Source organism: Zingiber officinale, chromosome 5A (assembly GCF_018446385.1).
Source record: "Zingiber officinale cultivar Zhangliang chromosome 5A, Zo_v1.1, whole genome shotgun sequence".
Taxonomy (NCBI): Eukaryota; Viridiplantae; Streptophyta; class Magnoliopsida; order Zingiberales; family Zingiberaceae; genus Zingiber; species Zingiber officinale.
The window spans coordinates 125866049-125887689 of record NC_055994.1 but is presented as its reverse complement, the minus strand read 5'-3'; the positions used below and the strand labels follow the sequence as shown (position 1 = coordinate 125887689).

Below are 21641 nucleotides of genomic sequence, written 5' to 3'. Positions count from 1 at the left end.
CTATTCCTGAGTGGAAATGAGAACTCATTACTATGGACTTTGTGGTAGGTTTGTCGAGGACACGACGAGACCATGACGCGATTTGGGTAATCGTAGATCGATTAACCAAATCCGCGCACTTCTTAGTGATCCGGAATACTGATTCCCTGGATCGATTGACAGATCTGTATTGCTGAGAGATCATCCGACTACATGGTGTTCTGTTGAGTATCATTTCGGATAGAGATCCACGTTTCACGTCTCGTTTCTGGCAGAGTCTGCAGCAGGCCTTGGGCACATAGCTCCGTCTCAGTACAGCTTTTCATCCACAGACAGATGGACAGTCAGAGCGGACCATTCAGACTTTAGAGGATCCGTTGAGGTCATGTGTTATGGATTTCGGAGGCAGCTGGGAGGACCATCTGCCGTTGGTAGAGTTTGCCTACAACAATAGCTTTCATTCTGCTATCCAGATGGCACCGTTTGAGGCGTTGTACGGTAGACCTTGTCGGACACCTGTCCTATGGGATGAGGTTGGAGAGGCTCAGTTGTTGGGACCTCATAGAGTTCAGCAGGATGCAGAGTTGGTCCGTACTAACAGACGGAGGATGTCAGAGGCGCAGGACCGCCAGAAGAGTTATGCTGATCGGAGACGCAGACCACTAGAGTTCTCTGTTGGCGACCATGTATTTCTGCGAGTTTCACCCACGAAAGGGGTGAAGAGATTTGGCCTCAGAGGTAAGCTAGCTCCGCGGTACATTGGTCCTTTCGAGATCTTGGAGAGGATCGGAGCAGTAGCTTACCGACTGGCACTACCACCGTCCCTGTCAGGCGTTCATGATGTATTTCACGTATCGATGCTTAGGAGATACGTGCCCGACCCGACACATGTGTTGGCAGATATTCCAATTCCAGTTCAGCCTGACATTACCTATGAGGAGGTTCCGGTACGGATTATCGACCGGAAGGAGCGTCAGTTGCGGAACAAGACTGTCCGGCTAGTTAAAGTCGGATGACAGCATCAATCGGACGAGGAGGCTACTTGGGGGCTCGAGGATACTATCCGAGCTTGATATCCCCATCTTTTCACTTGAGGTATGTGATTTAATTTACCGTTCAGCATTTATATACTTTATATATGTTGTTAGTACTTGCTGATGGTAGATAACGAAATTTGGGGACCAAATTTTTATTAGTGGGGGAGAATGTAAAATACCAAAAATAGGCAAATATTAATAAGAGAATTTTCCAGAATTTTTGAAAAATTTTCAGGAATCTTTCGGAGCTTGTATGAGCGAGTTAACGGGGGATAAAATTTGGGTTCCGGGAAAGCCTGTTTAGGTTACCTCGTTTTAGCGAGGAAATGTTTGATTTCTAAATTCTTTTTCTTTTCTTTTTTCTTTTTCCTTATTTTCTTTCTTCTCCCGTTTTCTTTTTCCCTCCCGTGAGCTGTGTCGTGCCCTAACCTCCTGACCCCGACGCCTCTCCTCCCAAACCGCCCGAGCCCTCGCCGCGACCTTCTTCCTCCGAGCCCTAGCCGTGGAGATTCCGAGCACTGGCCGCCGACTCTCGAGCCCGAGCACTGCCGACGCAGAAGTTCGCTGTGCCCTAGATTTGCAGCGCCGCCGCCCCTTGGTGCCCTAGCCGAGCACACCGACGCCACTGCCGATCCACTGCAAGCGCGTCTGTGCCCCAGTGCCGGCGCCACCGTCGACCACCCGGAGCCCTAGCCTTTGCCGTAGAGTTCCTAGTGCCGGCGACTCTTTTCGTGCCGTTACCACAACCGACACCGCACGAAGCAATGTTGACCCAATGCCGCCGGTCCAAAGAACCCTAGCGCCGATCGTTTCCTCTGCCCTAGAGCGGTCGCCACCCTTCCTTTGCCTGGATTGTTGCCAGCGTCTGAGGTATAGTCGTGCCCTAGATTTCCACAGGCGAGTCTTCTATTTCTACACGACCACTGATCAAGCCAACGCCGGTTATTGATTCGTAGGTTCTGCCTGGCCATCTATTTGCTTTTATGGTGGATCTAATCGCATTGCAAGTTGTGGCTTTCCTCGGTTCCGGCCTTTCCATTGTTGATCGGGTTTGTTGCCATCACAGACGGCTGAAGGAGAGGTAGAGGTAAGGAGTATAAATTTGTTTTGGTATTAGGTTTGTATTTGGAAGAGTTCAAGTTGAATTAGGTTTAGACCTAAATCAAATGGTATAGTGGAACGAATTAGGGTTTTCCTAATTGAATTAGGAGTTGGATTAGTTATTTGATACATGTTGAGTAACTAATTATATGTGTTAAATTAGGTAGGTTAATGAGTATGACTTAGGGTTTTGCCCTAAATGGTGTTGGGAATTTTATTTAGCAATTCATTTGAATTTTTGCTAAATAAAATATCTGTGTATTGGTGTTACAGGACTTTGACGCGAGACGAGTATCTCGGAGTCAGATTTGGACTTTTCTTATCGGAGGCGGGTACTTTTGACTATTTGTCTTTGATATGCTTAGTAATGAAAATAATATGTTGCATTAATTGTGTTTCATATTTGTTTCGGTTAATCACTGCCCAATACATGTTACCTGTTTGATTGGTTGTTTGATTTCATCTCTTATGGATCTTGTACCTGATTTATCATGCTCACGGGTAGTGATATAACCATGTCTTACCATGTCAGGACCTAGGTTTGATACCTTATTTGATTAGTATATCTTGATATGATTTATTCACTATGGTGCCCATTGTTATATGTCCAGAGGTTGGTTTAGTATATTACCATGCTTAGTGACATGCACCATTTGCATGATCGCATGTTGTGCGATAGATTGCTCCATTATTGTCGAGCACTTTGCCGGTTTTCATCATTGTTCGGTGCTCCGTTGTGACGCTCACGGGTAGCGTGACACAGCGTGGTAGCACGTCAGTTTGACTCTTCCGGTGCTCCGTTGATCCGCTCAGGGGTAGTGTGACGCAGCGTGTAGCACGTTAGAGATTCCTCCCCGTCATAGCGTACCGGGAGATGAGAGCATTGCGCTCCCCCATTTATGATTTGGGGTAGGAGTATGTATGTACTCCGACAGCATCCCGTCCACTCGATCACTCATCAGGAGTAGTGTTGCTGAGTGCACGGTCGTCACAACCTTACCCACTTGGTCCCACTTATGTTGTGAGTTGGCTGACTGGCGTCAGGGGTGACCATGACATTGGCATCATATGCATGATGCATTTATTGTTTGTGATTGTGATTGTTGCATTTATATGCTGCATATTGTTTGGATACCTATGTTTGACATGCATACAGGTCTTCTATACCTTTCGGACTGTTTGTCCTTATACCGGGTCCTGGTTAGTACAAATTCTCTCCTGTCTTCTTCGGTTTGCATTTACCTTTATTTTTATCAGGAGACTGTACGCATGATTAGTGCTAGGTGTTATTTCTTTACTTTGCATATCAATTGTACCTGCTGAGTGTTGGACTCACCCCGCCTCCATTGTTGTTATTTTCAGGTTGATGCTGTCAGGAGGGAGTTCCAGTTGCTAGTCCCCTGCAGATCTCCAGCTATTTGCTATCGTTTGTATTGTTTTTGATTCTCACTTGACTATATTTGGATTTGGATGTTGAATACTTAGATATTATATAATTTGTCTCGTTGATGGATTTGTCTTTGATTTTATACTACTACATGCCTGCCTGGATGACAGAAGAGGTAAGAAAAAAATCGGATTTGGGCTTTACGAGTGTAGTTGAGTAGGGTTGATTTCGAGTCAGAGTATTATCTTTCTGTTTAATTATCTTAACTGCGTGGTGGTGACAGCCAGAGGCTGAATACATATATAAACTGCGTGGTGATTGATTTTATTTACTGTTATTGTTCCAGCCGTCTGTGGCTGAGGTATATGAGATGTAGAAAAGTTTCAGATTGTCCACCATACAGGGGAGATGCTACCGAAATTTTCTCGGACAGGGACTCCTCTGGGGGCGTGACAATTTAGTGGTATCAGAGCTTAAGTTTTGCGACTTTGTTGTATTCTGGATATTTGGGTTAGGCCAAGTTTGCGAGTCAACTGGGTGTTATTTGGAAGACTTTATGTAATACCCCGGTTCTGAGATTCTGGTTAAGTATGACTTAAAAGGTTAGATGATACTATCCATATCACCAAGGTGCACCTTCCTTTTCGGAAGCCCAAACTTAAGATTTCTCCAAGCCAAGCACGCTTAACTTTGGAGTTCTTAAGTTTGGCTTCCGAAAAGGAAGGTGCACTTTGGTGATATGGATAGTATCATCTAACCTTTTAAGTCATACTTAACCAGAATCTCAGAACCGGGGTATTACAATCACCCTCACTTAAAGACACAACGTCCTCGTTGTGTAACTACAAATCACACCACAAACAAATCTCAGAATCTCCCTCGCTAGGTGGTGCCCTGGGTGCTCCTACCATAGGCGCACTCACGGTCGCAAGGTCGCTCTGATACCATCTGTAACACCGGGCGGGCCCCACCCGGACCGAACCAGGAACGACACCAGAATTACCTATCAGTTTGATGACTAGCTCCACAGACCACCGGAGGTCCTTTCAGCATGCTTTGTCCTCACTCGCACGCACCCTGGAAACTTCCCAGGAGGTCACCCATCCTCAGATTTCTCCAAGCCAAGCACGCTTAACTTTGGAGTTCTTAAGTTTGGGCTTCCGAAAAGGAAGGTGCACCTTGGTGATATGGATAGTATCATCTAACCTTTTAAGTCATACTTAACCAGAATCTCAGAACCGGGGTATTACATATGTTCCAACCTATTGGATTGACTAAAAATTTCTTAGGGACATACCTTTTTGAGATATTCCTAATTTCTCCCTTGTGGTATCTAAAATACCAATTTAGATTATTAAATTTTCTAACATTTGTATCAGACGAGCATTCACGGTTTTTCAAGTTATTTACTTGTATTTTTAAATTATCATTTTCTAATTTTAATTTGTCTAACTCCTTTAAAGGGTAAGATTTAGCAAGTATTACTTTTAAATTTTTAATTTCTTTTTCTAACTTACAGCAATCCTTAGTTAACAGTTTAATAAACTTAAATAGTTTATCGTGAGGAAGAGATCGTACCTGACTTATCATGTCGATCTCGTTGTCCGTGTCTCCCCCTGAACTGCTGTTATCTTCCGACGTAGCTCCCCTTTCATTGATGCTCTCGATGCTCATTTCGGAAGAGCAGGACTTGCCATTAGTGCAAGTCCAGAGAAGTTCTCGACTTCCGATTCGGACGACTTATCGTCCCACGTCGCCTTTAAGACCTTGCGTTTTTGGACAGACTTCTTACCTTTGTCCTTGTCCTTATTCCTCAGCTTGGGGCAGTTGTCCTTGACGTGCTCTTCTTTGTTGCAGTGGTAGCAGCGGATTGTCCTTTTCTTTCTACTCTACGGATGGTTAGTATTCTTAGATTTACAAAGTTTCTTGAAACATCTTACCACCATCATAACCATTTCCTCATCGTCGAGAGAGGACTCTGACTCAGGTTCGTCTCTCGATGCTTTGAGGGAGACATTGTGCTTGGACTCCTTCATACCTACACATCTTGATTCATGCACTTCAAATGTCGAGAATAATTCTTCTAAAGTATTTTTTCCTAAATCTTTAGAAATATAAAAGACATCTACTAGTGATGCCTATTTCGTATTTCTAGGAAAAGAGTTTAGTGTGTACCTGAGCGAATCTCGGTTACTTACCTTTTCTCCGAGATTCGAAAGTTTGGTGATAAGCTCTTTGACTCTCGAGTGCAGATGCGCAGTTGTTTCGTCTTCTTCAAGTCATAGGTTGGTGAGATGGTTGCGAAGTAGATCCCGTCTTGTGAGCTTGGCTTCGGACGTCCTTTCATGCAGCTCTAGGAACTTCTCCCAAAGTTCCTTCGCAGAGTCGTAGTTGCCGATTCGGTTAACTTCTTGTGGCGGAAGAATGCTCAGCAGATGATACTCTGCTTTGTCGTTTGCCACGTAGTCGGTATGCTCCTTTTTCATCCATTGATATTTTTCTTTGCCCTCCGATGCTACAAAACCAAATTTCATTATAAGAAGTAATTCAAAGTCGATTTTGAAAAATACCTGCATTCACTTTTTCCAGGTAGCGAATTCCCCTTCGAACTTCGGTGGGTATATGCTCGGTCCGACCATCGTCTTCGCTTCGATCGACGGTTAGTCCTCCTGAAGCAACCTCGCTCTGATACCACTTGTTGGATCACGTTGGCCGGCTAGAAAGGGAGTTGAATAGCCCTAAAAATAATAAAAAGAAACAATTCTCGAACTTTCAACAGAACACTTGCATAAAATATAAAATAAATTAAAACAGAAAAGAAGAGGCACAAGATGTTTACTTGGTTACAACCGGAGATATTGTTAATCCAAGGAAAGTGTCGCACTAGAATATCTCCTTCAGACGGAGAAGTCTCTTACAACAATGAAGCACACAAATAAAGAAGCTAAACTACAAACGAAGCGTACAAGTGTTGAATGAATGAATTGCTTGGAATGAATTAAAGCTTCTGGACCAAGGTTGTATTTATAGCCTTGGTCGGGGGTGCTTGGAAGGGGTCCAGGCGCCTGGGAGGAGATAAACTTTTATCCCCTTCGCAACAGATCGTGTTTGACGCGATCCTGGTCAAAGTTCAACTCCGGCCGCTCGGAATAGCTCCGGCCGCCCGGACCATTAAAGTCAATAGGGTTGACTTTTGGTCTGGTCCCTCTGCTCCGATGCTGTTCGCCTCGGTCCGGGTCTTCCGCTTCGGCTCCGATCGCTTGGGTGATTTTGGCCAACCGAAATAAGGCTCATCCGAACATAATTTCGGCCTTCTCGAGCAACCTTCCGCTCCGGCTTCTCGTCCCTCGGAAACGCCGCGCACCTCCTTCTCGTCCGCCTCGTACTCTTCCGCAGTGCCTCGTACCTCAGACGCACCGAGCCCGTCAGCTCCCTCCCGTGTCATCCTTCTCGCTAGCTGCGTCTTTTACTCGACTCGCTGTGCTCCTAAGCTCCTGCACACTTAAATACAAGGTTAAAAATACGACATGACCTAACTTAACTTGTTGATCACATCAAAATAACCTTGGGATTCCAACAAATAGAAGTTAAAGTCCAAGTTGTTTATCGTGACTGGAGTTTAAAGGATTAAACTTAAGGTTGGAGGTGCCTAGATGAGTTTGGAGGTGCCCTCAACACTCTTTAAAAGAAGTGTCCGAGCGACACAATGTATTCCTCTCTTCTACAAGCTTCAAGGACTCTTCTACTGCTTCAACTACGCTTTGTGGTTGCACTAGTGCTCCGAGAACATCCAACCATTGCCGGCAGATCGACACTGACACATGAGTCCATTCAGATTCTACATTTCTAAAGTGTTGGTAACAATTTAATATTCCTGTACATCTTTTATATTTGCAAAAGGAAAATGTAGATTGTTATACTTTCTTTTTTTCGTACTTGTATTTGATTCCCTCTTCCGGAGGTTTCGGAAGAGATTTATAGTGGATTAGTCATCGATACGGTCTGAGGAATCGTAGGTTTTAGAGTAGAAGTCACCAAAGGTTTCGAATCAAATAACTTCTTGTGTTTGCATTTTATTTTTTCTTAACTTAATTGTTTTGATTTTTTCACCGCGCACTTTGTTTTGAAAAGATTTAAAAGACAAATTTTTAATATAGGTGATTCACCTCCCTCCCTCACGTGCCTCTATCCTACAAATGTAGTAGTCTTTATTGATACGTTATTGTCGGACTATGCAACGCGAACTCTTATATATTTAGCACTACACCCGAGTTCTGAAGATCAGTCCTTGTTGAGATGTTACAATCGGATCTGCAACGTGTTCTTTCCAGAGAATAATCTAGTATTAATACAATAATTCAATGAATTCATTTATTGAATATTTATCATAATTTTAACGTTAGCCGATAATATAACACAACTTTCTTTTTTTATGGACTTGAGATCGACCCTGACTAATTCAGGGTCATAATCCCGGGACAACTTTTATCAAATCATTGAATATGCAGGACATAAAAATAGCATCTTGATCATTTAGATATACACGAGAAGCTGAGAACAGCAAGTTATTGAGCGAATTAACACAAGAACACACTTTACAGAAGAACAAAGAAAAGAGAATTCATTAGAGTTAGTTTAACAACACATCGATCACAATTGATATTCATTAACGACCATCAAATAGCCTCTACACGTTCAACCTTCGAATTTATTAGACTCAAATTACTCGTCCCCTGTGACTTCTCATCTCGCATGGAAGCTCTCGTCGTCGAGTGTTCTTTTGTTCTTCCTTTCCTGTGACGTTGCCCGCTCAAGCTGCGCCCCTTCTTTCTCATACGATTCGCGAAGTTAGGGCCATTCGTCGCTAATTCATGGCCGTTCGATGATCGAACAGGGATGCCTTCTTTCTCAGGTGCAGGATTCTCATGAGAGTTTTGAGGGAAATGAAATGCCTCATTTCCTGTGAACTTCTCCTGATCTGCAACTTGAGAAGTATTATCAAGCTCGGGGCTGCGGTGGCCGTTCTCATCGGATGGATCAGCGTAATTGGAGATAGACACTTCCTCTAACAAAGAATCTTGTCTCTCTTTCAGCGTCTTCAAGATCAACATCCTCAGCAAGTTCATCACCTGCACTGCATGCATCAGTGCAGTCAAAGGATCCGCCATCTGAATTCGGGAGGAGAAACGAAATGCAGATCGTCCAAGTTAATTTATCGAGTTTACAGGATCGATGCATGCCAAAGCGCTAGCTTAGAATTCACCTGGGTCATGTTTGGGGCAAACACGGTTGCGATGTTTCGTGCGTTCATCTTGTTTACGTGTTCTTGTTGGACAACATCAGCCATCAAATTGATAGACCAATCGAGCAATGCGGCCTCGCTCGGGGGCAGCAATGTAGCTAGGCGAGCACAGTCTTCCTCGGTTTGACATTGCATTACCTGCTCAGGCGAAAGAGAATCCAACAATCCTGTCGGGAGTTCCCTGAACCAAGCCTGCAGAACAGTCCAGGGAATTTTTTTTTACCAAAAATGAAAGCCGAGGAATTCTTCTTCTCTTTAATTTGAGGTTGTAGTTAAACACTTCTTTACCTTCACTAAACCTGCTAGACAGTGCACGTCAACGCCCTCCGGCACTATTCCGTTGTTTAGCTGGTGTCTCACATGCTCTTCTTGGCCATTTTCTCCATTGATTCGGAAAATTCCTTCTGCCTGTTACAGTATCGATCGATGAAACTGAATTCTGCGAATCAAAATGTATTGATGTAACACATTTACTTGTTATTTGAAATCAGCAAATATACCCGAAGGCCGCCTTGCTCGTAAAGACGCTCCTGCATTAGCAAGAGGATTGTTGGAATGCTGTTGCCTCTGGAATCATACGAACACTGCATAGATTTGGCAGAGACACCGAAGATGGTGGCACTGAAATTGTTCACAAAACAACAAGTTTTTTTTTATCCAGCACCTCTGCTGAAAGAGAATTTAATGATTCTGATCTAACAAGGAAAAAGAAAGGAGGAGAAGAGAAGACAAGCGCAGAGAGAAAATTGTTGGACACACCAGCAAGAAACCGAAAAACTCAGATTTAATTCAACATGAATAGGAAGGATGAGGATGTTTCAGACCTTGCGCTGGGGGCTCTGCGGGGAACCTCCGGCTCGAACTCGACGGGCAAGCCAAGGAAGCCATGAAACCGGTCAAATGTGACGTGGGCGACATGGCGCACGTCCGTAGGCCAGCCTATCTCCATCGCCTCGTCGCAGACGGCCACTGCCTTGCACCCGATCAGTGACTTCCGAAGCACCGTCAGCAGTAACGCCAACACGGGCAGCTGCCCTTGCTCCTCCTCCTCCTGTTCGCCTCCTCCACTCCTCCCCCTCCTCCTCCTCCTCCTCCTCCTCCTCCTCTCGTCCTTCCCCTCCACTACGCCGCCACCGCCACCGCCACGCCCAAGCCCTTCCTCCTCTTCCTCTCCGCTGCTGGAGCCATCGACCGGGTCGCAATAAAGCTCTCGCCTCTGGGACGAAGAGAAGAGGGAGGGGAACCGGAGCACTTCCGCCATAGCTTGGGCGAAAATGAAGCGGAGGTTACACAGAGCCAAATAAGGATTCCAGGATTAGGAATTAGGATAACAAGAAACGGAGAACCGTTGACGGCCGCTGGATCAAGATAAGATTTTTACGACGTTGGTCGGTAAAGATCGAATTTTTAGGACGCAGAAACTTCGTCTGCTCCTCCATCCTCGAGAAAAAGACAGGATTGGAAGCTGTGGGACGTCAGAATCAAAGCTTTTGGCCTATATATCGTCTTGTAGCCGTTGTTGTCTGGCTTTACCGCTTTAGCTACAGGAAGAAAATTGGTTAAAAATAAAGGAGACAGTAAAGTAATGGATCCCTGAAAACTGGCATGCTGATTAATTGCTATAATTAATTGAAAAAGAAAAGCAGCATCGACGTTTGACTTCACGAACGGCATAGAATACTCTTTATCTGCAAGCTATTTATGACATTTTATAGATTAATAAATGAGTAAATCTTGATTATTCTTTTCATTTCGTGGTGGTGAAGAAAGGTTTGTCTATTTTCACCTAATGCAGAGAATAGTTTTGGCTTTGGTTTTGATGGATTTATTGGTGCGCAGGGAGATTGAATTGGGAGGTCGACAGTTAACACTGGATGAACAATGAAGAAAAAATTTCACTGCCCCTCCAATTAATTTTAGCATGCATACTCGATCAAATGAGCCTCTCTAAATTTAACAAATGAGTATCTCCTATTTCTTCTTACACAGAAAGCTGTACATGTTGGTCTAAAAGTAAGTAAATCTAATCTATCAACTGAACATGAGTGATTACATGATATGAATGGATATGGTTAGCAAGGCAATTATTGATGCAACAATATTATTGTCTCTTGATTAGCAAGTTCACTGCCATAAAGGAAGAGGAGGATGGTAGGCCTGGATGTTTTGTTCTTTCCATGTATGCCATTAATAATCATCCCGAAACTAAACAAAAGAAAAACGAAAAAAGAGAAGAACTAGCTGATGGTCCACACAGCAATATAGAAGAAAAAAATTCTCTGATGCTATAATTGGTCTGCTATGTATATATATCCTAATCAAAACAGTTGGAAGATTCTTGTTTGTACTCAAGATTCACTGTTTTTTGCTCAACAATTGTAATCAGTTAGAAAAAGTTTCTAAAATTGTAGTTTTAGAGATACTGCGATAAATTTTGGACAAGGATAAAAAAAAAAAAGGCACGCATTATTCTTGGAATCACTAAGATGTCTCACTTTTTTATTTTTTTTATGTGTTCCACATAGACAATTACTCAACTATCATCCACTATACTATTCTATTCTCGTAATTATATCTCATTTATATTTTCCATCTAAATCCTGAACTGGGGTGCATTATAGTAATTATGAGTTCACAATTATAGTAATTATGATTTCATAATTTTTACAATTGAATTGTCACATAATTGTAGCAAGTGTAATTGTAACTATTATAATTATGTAATAGTAGTTATTACAACCTAACTATTAGGAAAGCTTTAACAGCTCATAGCTTTTTATTTGGCTACTAGTAGACAATAATAGTAACAAAAAATGATAATTTTAATTAGTTTCATTGACTATTCTTCGGATGATCGGCCTAGTCTCACGGAAGTTTATCACCAATTACTAGAGTAAATTTGGAAACGCACGCGGTTGTCAACCCAATATTCTTTGATTGCATCTTCCATTTGAAGGAGCTAGAGATCGAACCATGAATACCTGAGTGATAATATAAATATTTTACTATATCACCATAGTCGGACTACTGTAGGATAGCTGTATCTTCTTTTAGTAAAAAAACTTAAAGTGGACGGTTTTGTGATTATTTTTTGCTGATAAATTTTTGCAGCTAATTATTTTCTAACTTCAATTTACATGTAAGATGAATCAAAACTGAAATTTCATATTAAAACTTGCAAACTGTTCGATTGTCAAACGACGTGTCAGCTTGTTTTCCTCGAAAGAAAACAGGAGCGGTCCACCTATTTCAGTTCACAGAGTGTACAGACAGAGACATACAATTGTTATTCAGTCAGGTATAGAATAACTACACGCTTACTCGATCATTAATTTATCAATTCAACTGCCAAGAAAGAGTGGTCGGCACCTCTCTCCAATTTCGTGAGCCACTATCAGACTGAGCTGTAATAGCTGCAAAAAGGTGGAATTGCCACCCTAGCGGCCCCCAGAATTCCAGAGGGAGTAAATCACGGTTAATGCTGGACAAGAGAGGTGACTGGGGGTCGTAGGAATTTTTGGCACAGCAGACCAGGATTTTAATCCCGTGTGCAACTGGCGACCTTTGACCCCAGAACCTTGGCTGCAAGAATCAGGCACCTCTCCAGCTGATCCAGCCCGTGGGGGCAGACTGAGCTGTAATAGGAGACGTGGTGTGGAGGAGATTGTCCATGAGCTAGGACTTCACCTCGATGATACATCTACTTTTGACCAAACTAATTTTTAGGGTGAATAAATCTTCCCAGGTGAGAATCTAGAACCTCCAAACCAGCAATGAAATAATTAACAACGCAAGTGGAACACAAAATCGAGGCATCGTTTCAGTTCATTTTAAGAACGAAGAAGACACTGACAAACTTCCACCGGAAACTCACCCGGCGCTGAAAATGGCGGCCTTGACGAGGCAAACGCCAATGGCTGCGTCGGCGGCTGGAAGATCTGCGGTCCCGATCGGTTCCCAGCCGCCACAATCTCCGACAACAGGAAAGCAGGGATCGAGCACCACCCAAGGCCCAAGGCCCAAAGGCCAAGGCCTAGTAAGAGATCGGCACCGGCTGGAAATCATTCGGACTCGGGATATTTATTAATTTCCTAAATATATTTCCTGAATAAATTTGAAAGTGCGAAAGTCAGTGTTCCAGAATTATCTTCAAGGAAATTAATTCCCATTTAGAAATTCATCCATGATTAATTATTTAATTGTAAAAACATTTTACGTTTAACCATAGCTTGCGTGCTTGCCTTGAGATTTGAGATGGCGGCGGATGACAGCTATTGACCTTAGAATTTTGACTTGAATCCTCCGTCTACTTATGTACATAATTATTTAACGTATTTATTTTAATTTTCATATCTATCCGCTTGAAGCATTGACTTAGTCAGTTTTGTCAAAATTTTCATATCCTCCCGCTATTCCGTCGACCCCACCGCCGTGGCCGGCCGACTCCGGGGCCCATTCAAAATCGCGGAACACGTGTAAGAATTATACTCGCCCTGAGTTTGCACAGTGTCACAAGTAACCAATTTTACTTTTCTTTCTCAGAAATAAACAATTTTGTCTCTTCCTCTTTTGGGCGATACATGAAACACGAACCAACTAACGTCCGCGTCCCTCAAACGAACCTTTTTCCTTCTCCGCCTACTCGTTTCCTTGACCATCCCCCCACAAACTTATGGATCCGTCGGATCTCCGACCGTCGCCGCGGCGAGAGCTCCAGGGTCCCCGCCCATCTCCTCTCAAGGTCGGGAAAGACTCCTACAAGATCCGGAAACCGCCAATCGTTCCGCCCCGCCACCGCCACCCGCCTGCAGGTGACCCTCCGCCGCCGCGGCCCCGCGACCCGGTCATCATCTACACCGTTTCCCCCAAACCCATCCACATCGAGCCCAGCGAATTCATGACCCTGGTCCAGAGGCTCACCGGCTCCGGCTCCTCCTCGGCCGATCCGCCCCTCCCGGCCGCGCCGATTCCTCTGCCCCGGTCCGGGGCGATCTCCCCTGCCGCCCGCATCGCCTCCTTCGAGAGATCGGCATCCGCGTCGTCGCCGCGCGTGAGGGAGGCCAGGGCGCAGCCGGGGGTTTCGAGTCGGTGGGAGATCGAGGGCGGGTCGACCCTCGACCCGACCGCCTCCTTCCCTGGGATCTTGTCGCCGGTGCCGGCCTCGCTCCCGCCGATCTCCCCCACTCTTTTCACGCCGCCGGCGTTCGACCCCGGCGTGATTAGCTTCTTCCACGACTTGAGCCCAATTTTCGCCAACAACAGCTTCAATAGCAACTTCATCAACAATAGCCCCGTCGCCAATTTGCTCTCCACTCCTACCGTGCCTTCCCCCGGAGCCTTTTGGGATCTCATGAGCCAATTTCCAGATATCTGACCGAAGATCAAGCTTCAATTCGTTCGTTCTAAAAACAAGATCAGGATCACGATCCCTGTTGCTACTCCGATCGATCACCCGCTGACTTTTCAGTTTCCAGTTCACAAAGGTTCGAAATTTGTTCATTCTTTCTCATTCTTAAATTATCAAAATCCTCACGAAAAAAAAACAAATTTGCTGGGGGTATTCTGATAATGTTGAGGATTAGGTGAGTAATTAAGTTTATTACGGCACGAGGGATATAAAATTGATTGTGAGCTCATCTTCGTAATAATAAATTAGTAGCAGCCGGCAAACTTGAAGGGTTTTAGCGTTGAAAACTTAAGTGTTAGGTAAACGTTATCTGTGTAGTTGACATTTAATCGACACGTTTACAAATAGATGTCAATCAACCTGCAACTAATCTCATTTTACCAAAAAAAAAAAAATCTCAATGACCAGAATCTGGTAAAAATAAATGTAAAAGATTTCATCCTGGGTGATTATTTAATATCGTCCTAAAAAACATATTATCCAAAATATTTTTTTTTTTTGGTAACTACAACATCTATTTAATTTTGTAAGTTAAATTTATAAATAAATTCTTACTTTATTCTTTTATTATGTTGTCTACAAAAATTAATTTTTCTATTTTATTAAAATATGGTTTTAAAAAGATCAAACTAACACGACAATAACAGATTATATAACGAATTTGGGTTATATAACTAATCAGTTTTTAAATATTTGTAAACTTTAAAAATTCCTTTCCCTGTTTCTTTCAAGAAATCACAAAAAACTATAAATATTCAAACCATTGTCAGACACAAGCAATGTCAACTGTCTTTCCTTTTTGTGGGAAAGGATCTTGTGTTATACTTCACATATGCAAGTGATTGCCTTCTGCTATATACATTGGCAAACAAAAAATCCCTCTTTTTCCCTAGACATGGGGAAATAAGACAATGAACACTGATCTATTATGATCATCATTTCACTCTCTCAACCAAACACAACATTGATGAGCACTGATCTATTATGATCCTCCATTCGCTTTATACTGCCTGCACTTCCCGGACTCATCACGACCGACAATATAAGTCCTTACTGTAAGCATCTCAGGTTGTTCTTGCCTTGATTGCTTTTTTTGGACTATCCACAGTTGTGTGAAACTCTTCTTGATTCACAGCCTAACAGGTAGACCAAAATTGTGGAAGGATCTAATCGCCCCGTCATTTCCTGCTGTTACAATGACTGTACTCCATGCGCCTGCTTGCTTAGGTGTGAGGCTCCAACAATCTCCACGAAGTCGTAGACAGTGTTCGCGAGTGTCTCCAGATTGCAATGGCAGCTTCGTCTGGCAGGAAAGCTTCTCCTCCGGCCATGTAGCTGATGATCTTGAGGAACCGTCAGGAAAAAGCCATGCTCCAAGAGAGATGCAGTCTGGATTCTTTAGCCAAGGGATTGATTCTGATGTTGCTCTGCGGGGTTGAGTGGGAACCTGAATATTGTCACTTGTGATTGTTTCTCCGTTGATCATGCCGGGCCACAGCACTGCGATGGATGTACCTTCAGAATAGAAGAACTCTGAAGCACGGGCCAACTTGGCACCTCTGTATAGTTGTTTGTCAAATTTATCGCAACTCCAGATGTAGACATTTGAGTCCTCGCCTACAGATACAATGTGCCTTCCATCGGAAGAGAATGATGCAGATAAATGACATTTGGACTTCCGGGGACCTACATTGAAAAACTTCGTCGATGAAGGCATCAATCAAGCAATGGACAAATTATTATCTCAGTAACACATTCAACTTGGATTGCAAAATGAATTCCACATCGTTCTGCTGAGAGATATATTGATGCTTCCTCTTCCCACAGAGAAATAGACAATGCAAGTGGCATAGTCAAGAATATTGGCCCTGGACTACATGCCTACTTACCGAGAATACAGATGTTTCACATGCTCTTACAAAATTTTTCTTCAGTAGATTAGCATACATGTACGTTGTAAATCGACATGCTACTTAAATTTCTAAATGATTAGGCCAATTGTTTGCGTGTATAACTTTGTTTCAACTTTCCTTTTGCTAACTGCATTCATCCTAAACCTATGAAGCATCATTTAGTTAAGAAACACAGTTTAGAAATAATGCAAAAGAGAATTTCATACAAAAGCTATCTAAAAAGAAAAACAGATATCCCAATGTGTTGTATTTTTAGACATGTCAACAAAAGACTCAGGTTGAAATGCCAAAACCATTATCGAATTACGTCTAAATTTAACTGCGTTAGGTTAGTATTTGAGTTTGATCCATAGCATTTCCAAATAAATAAGAAATATTCGTCTTTAAGACTATGAAGTTTGAAGATGAAATTGATCTCCACCTTTGAATTTTTGAACGACATCAGGCCCATCACAGATCCGGATTAAAGAGTCTGCAGATGTTATCATAATTCTTTTAGAATCTCCTGGAAAGAACTGCAAGAAAAGACCTATGGTTGGGCCAAAATTTTACCAATAAAACCTTAAACATGCTTAACAACTATAAAAATCTCAAATGCCTAACCTGGAATCCAGTGATCCGCTTGCCAGAAGATTTCTTTTTACCGAAAAGGCAAAATTGCAATGCAAGTTGGCTTGGTTTAGCTACATATAAGAATTGGGAGAAAGGATTATAAAAGAGAAGAACGCGAAAAACATTATACAGCAGAACCATATCCCATACAAGAGAGATAAGAAGTTATGCTGAGTACCCAAGCAATCATATAGTTTGCAGTTCCCTTTGATCGAACCAACTACAAAACCCTGTTCCATAGTAAAAAATAAGTATAGGCATCGTTGAAGGATGAAAAACAGAGAATTGCATAGTTGTAAAAAGAAGGAAACCTTTCCATCTGGCTGATAACATATAGCAGTTACCATGTCCCTTACATCAACCCAATCAATCACACGATTCTTTTGAATTTCCCATATACGAACTTTACCATCGATTGAGCCACTAACAAATAATTGTTCTTGAATAGGGTTGAACTGAATGCATGTCACTGCTTACCATAGAAAATAAAGGGGAAAAAAAATAAGACTTTCCATCATTGAACAAAATTCTCAAAAAATGAAACAAGAAATCTAAAAAAAGTTGCATGAAAATCTAGGACATGTACTCAACCTATATACGTGAAATTCTTAAAATAATGACTTCAAGAGCAAGCCCATGTTGAACACAAATGCAAATTGCACTTACAAATTTACATTAACAAATGGTTGATTCGTATGATCACAATGGACAAAGTCAACAAAATTTTCTATAAAATATAAACAAATACTCCAAACTAACAATAACAAAACAATGTTACAACTCTTTATTACCATAATCATTATGTTGGAAAATTTTAAGGCATTCAGCGCGGCCTACTTTCCACATGCGAACAGTTTTGTCTTTAGAGGATGTGAGTAGACACTGCAACAAAAGGGTTGAAGTCAGCTAAAACCATTGAAAGTAGCATCAAAACAACAGTGGAATAAACTTCTTTAATAAATTGCTTAGCTTGATAGAAGGTTATAGTATATAATGTTGTCCAAAAGAATTCCCAGATCATCTGGGAGAATGAAATATAAGATCTACCACAATGAGAAAGGACTATAGTTGAATCATGAATGTAGATCAACATTTTAAAAAAGGCAAGAAGCACAATCACTTTGTGATAAGAAGATGAGTTGGTCAGAAATCAGAACTTACATCAGCTTGTGACCAAGAGAGATCTAAGATATCACCAGTGTGCCCTTTCAATTCATGTAACGGGGTTTCCTCAATCTTAAATATCTTCTTTGGAATGAAAACAGGAGCTGAATTATGACATTTTCCTACAAACATGTTAATAACTTTAATTTTATCCACTAATTTGGGTGAGAATAGTGATCCATCTGTGCTGTTAAATCTGTAAGAGTTTTCTACTTGAACAATCTGCCAAACATGTACAGCACAATCTTCACCGCCACTTGCAAGATACCTTCCATTTGGTGAAAATTCCATGGCAGTTATCATGCCCTTGTGTGCTTGAATTTCTTGACCCAAGTAGAGTGCCGTGAATTCCATGCATTTTTTCTTGTACCGAAAAACTTTTGTTCGCACCGATTTTGATATTTTTGGCTTTTTAACTGAATCATAATACTTATTTGATCCAGATGATGGCTTGCTTTTTATTAAACATCTCCACCACTTTAAATATTTGCTTTTCTTTGCATCATTTGTGCATGCAGTTGTTTCCCCGCAAGGAACAAGTTCTCTTCGTAAGTATCTTTGAACAGAGGGTGACATGCCAATAGCATTTTCAAAATCATGCAGTGTCATCAGCTTCTCTGAGCCAAGTTCTTTCAAGGTACTGGGTACACTATCTTTAGCAACATCATGGATCATAAATTTTCTACCAGTGTCCAGATCCCTAATGTAGTTGAACGAATCTTCAGATATACCCACATCAGCAGATGACAAAGGGTCCAAGACTGAGCCATTTGTATTTGTAATTCTGTCCGAATCCAGATGCTCTTCTGAGGATACGACAGTTGGTAGTTCAGTAGAGTTGGAACAGACTACAGAAGCTGGCACAAGCTCATCAAACCCAATTCCTCTAAAGAATCTTTTTCGCCTATCCTGAACGCTCATAGGCTCACTTGTCCATAGTTCATAATCAAGGTTCCACAACAGTTGCTGATTTGTAGCAAGAGAGTTGTCAGATGACAAGGAATTTATGGAATTGCTGATCTCATTGTTTGCATCGAAAAATTTATCTTCTCCTCCATCAAGGCTCATCATGTCAATCAGAATTGGTAACTATTCAGGATGTTCTTCCTGCTACAGTGAAGAAACTTGAATTCCACAAGGCAATTGAGCATCACTGTTGTAGATGCAGTAGTTAACTGAAGATACAATTCAGAAAAGATGGTAATAATTATAGTTCAAAAGCACAATAGACATACGTAAATTATGTAAAGTGCATAGAATTGAACCATCTAGATATGAAAATTTATGCATATCAAAGAAAAGGGAGAAAAAGAGAAAACCATAAACAAAGAAAAGAAAAACAAGCATGGAATGCCACCGCAAATTATCTAATCAATTTCTAGCAAACCCTGCATATCACTACAAAACCAAATCAGTAGTTGAAGCTCGCAATCTATGAAAGATAACTTCGATCTAAAAACCATCCGTAGCAACTAAACAAGTTTAGTAGACAATGGTAAAAAATTTATCCCTGGAACTCGATACAGCCAAATATCTAGATGAAAATTTTTGTATTTAACGTCTACCTCAGAAGCAGTGCACCAATAGCCAACTTTCAGCACACTATTGCATAATAATAAAATAAAAACGAGAGGCAAGGCGACCACACAAATTCCCAAAATTTTACATCTGGTTTCGTGAACTCCATACAAAATAGTCGAAGCGGAATAAAGAATGCAAAAAAAAAAAAAAAATCCTACTGGAAATACCTTGAATTCTACAGGGAACGCGCAAATCGCCGACTAAACGGCACCCATCGCACACCGGCATCGACGGAGAACTCCAGGATTCCTAGGCCAAACCTCACTCCGACTCCAAGGCTTGGCGAGATGAATCGAAATCTATGCTACAGAGGACAAAACGACTCTACGGAGCCCACTTTGATGTAAGGAAAACAAGCCGAAACCTATACGGAATAGTTACTCGGTAGCCGCACCCCAAGCCCAAATAGCAGCTTGGATCCCGCACGATCCCTAGACACGCGCGGCGGTGGGCACGCCTTCCCAACGCTCTCCCTCGCAAAGCAACAGACGTGTGACAGAAGAGGGAAGGGGCAAGTGAATGGAGCATGAGACCCAAAAGTCTGTTTTCTTTAATCCTCTGCGTTTAGGTGTGTCAGTAAAAGCCACGAGCCTTGCCCGTGGCGGCTTGGCGTTCCGTTCTCTTTTTTGTATCGCAGCCGTGGAAAACGAAGCGTACAGCCTGGTCGCTAGCCCGCACAGAGCTACTGAAAGCGATCGCTCGTGGGAGGCAGTGTTGCAATCGCCACCCACCCAACAACTGCCTCACTCTCCTGCGGGATGTTAATTCGCAGTTATAGCGTTGCTTTTGCTCGTCCTCGATCAAGGATAATGGCGAGGGGCGTTGGTTTCACCTTTTCAGCTCCCAAAGGCTCGCCTCCGCCCTTAAAGGCGCATCCTTCAACGCTTCCAAAGCCACATCCGAAGATCGCCGCCCATACCGACGCATCAAGATCCAACATTTCGCATTTAATTCCGATCGAACACGAACATGAACAAAGATTCCGCGTCGATCGAGAAAAAAACACGACTTTTTAGGACGGGGTCAGATCGAAGTACTTACGCGTGAAGTAAAAGTGCCCCTTTGATCGCGACGGCACCCTCCTCATCGCCTCACTTCCGCCGATGGCGATTGGGCTACAAAAACAACGACCTCCGGCGAGCACGATAACTCGATGAATCCACGCCTCTCGACGTCGAACTCGACAGATCTGCGGTCGTCCATCATCGGGAGCTGGATTGGAATTCCAGGCGGAGGCTGTTCGTCATCGAGGAAGGAGGAATCGGGAAGTGGGTGGCGGTGGGCGATCCAAAGTTAACCTGTGCGAAGGAAAGGGAAGGCCGATGAGATCGATCACGATGGCGCTTAGCCCTATTTAATTTTTAATTATACACATGGTTGATCTAATCTAATTAATTTGATTATCAGAGGAAATTTTCATTCGACCACGAAAAGTTTCCAAAATGTCAACATACCTCTTAACATTTTACTTTTATCATTTCGTCCTTATAATTATTAGCACGATGCCATGCTCCGTGCTAACGGATCCTATAAAATTTTTCTATGGCATCATATTTCTGGAGACAAAAGGTGTAAAATAAAGAAGTTAGATCTTAAAGAAATTAATCGAATTTATTTTTTTTTACTTTAAAGTGCAATATAATGAAAAAAGGGTCAAATAGTTTTTTTTAAAAAAATATTTCCTTCGAAATCAAGCGGATGTCATGTCAGTAGAGCTGTAAATAAGTCGAGCCGAGCCGAGCTTTGGGATGTTCAAGCTTGTTTGATAAGATAACCGAGCCGAGCTTAAAATGAACCAAGCTTTTAAAATAAGTGTTCAAACTTGGTTTGGTTTATTTTTTATGAGCTTGAGCTTGTTTGAAGCTTGGCTTGAGCTTGGTTCGTTTAGATGTTATCAAGCTCTCAATTCAAGCTTGGCTTGAGCTTGGTTCGAGCTTGGCTTGAGCTTGGTTCGATCTTGACTTGAGCTTGGTTCATTTAGATGTTATCAAGCTCTCAATTCAAGCTTAGCTTGAGCTTGGTTCGAGCTTAGCTTGAGCTTGGTTTGAGCTTGGTTCCTTTAGATGTTATCAAGCTCTCAATTCAAGCTTGTTTGATTGTTTGATTGATTATTAAGATTGATAATTTAAATTTATTTATTTTATTTTATTATTTATTT

At 42.2% G+C, this 21641-nt stretch overlaps 3 protein-coding genes across 7 annotated transcripts; 1 reads left to right on the top strand and 2 right to left on the bottom strand.

Annotated features, from left to right (window-relative positions):
* Positions 1-8104: 8104 nt before the first annotated feature.
* Positions 8105-10129, bottom strand: LOC121981629 (rho GTPase-activating protein 5-like). The gene is made up of 5 exons (XM_042534239.1): positions 9631-10129; positions 9307-9427; positions 9095-9214; positions 8768-8998; positions 8105-8672 (listed from the first exon to the last, which is right to left on the bottom strand). The coding sequence occupies exons 1-5, from the start codon at positions 10065-10067 to the stop codon at positions 8181-8183; spliced, it is 1401 nt and encodes a 466-aa protein (XP_042390173.1). The 5' UTR covers positions 10068-10129; the 3' UTR covers positions 8105-8180.
* A 3253-nt stretch (positions 10130-13382) lies between these two features.
* LOC121981628 (protein MKS1-like) lies at positions 13383-15565 on the top strand. The gene is made up of 2 exons (XM_042534238.1): positions 13383-14289; positions 15349-15565. Exon 1 carries the CDS (start codon positions 13479-13481, stop codon positions 14178-14180), a length of 702 nt encoding a protein of 233 aa, XP_042390172.1. The 5' UTR covers positions 13383-13478; the 3' UTR covers positions 14181-14289; positions 15349-15565.
* Positions 14910-20848, bottom strand: LOC121981627 (POC1 centriolar protein homolog B-like). 5 transcript variants are annotated; one of them, XM_042534235.1, is made up of 9 exons: positions 20316-20848; positions 19651-20234; positions 17900-19077; positions 17530-17620; positions 17050-17210; positions 16917-16968; positions 16730-16809; positions 16548-16641; positions 14910-15899 (listed from the first exon to the last, which is right to left on the bottom strand). In XM_042534235.1, exons 3-9 carry the CDS (start codon positions 18971-18973, stop codon positions 15343-15345), a joined length of 2109 nt encoding a protein of 702 aa, XP_042390169.1. In that variant the 5' UTR covers positions 18974-19077; positions 19651-20234; positions 20316-20848; the 3' UTR covers positions 14910-15342. The 5 variants fall into 5 exon arrangements, with proteins under 5 accessions (XP_042390169.1, XP_042390168.1, XP_042390167.1 ...); XM_042534234.1 differs by having other exon boundaries at positions 17900-19055; positions 19651-20848; XM_042534233.1 differs by lacking the exon at positions 19651-20234 and having other exon boundaries at positions 20525-20848.
* Between the last annotated feature and the right edge of the window lie 793 nt (positions 20849-21641).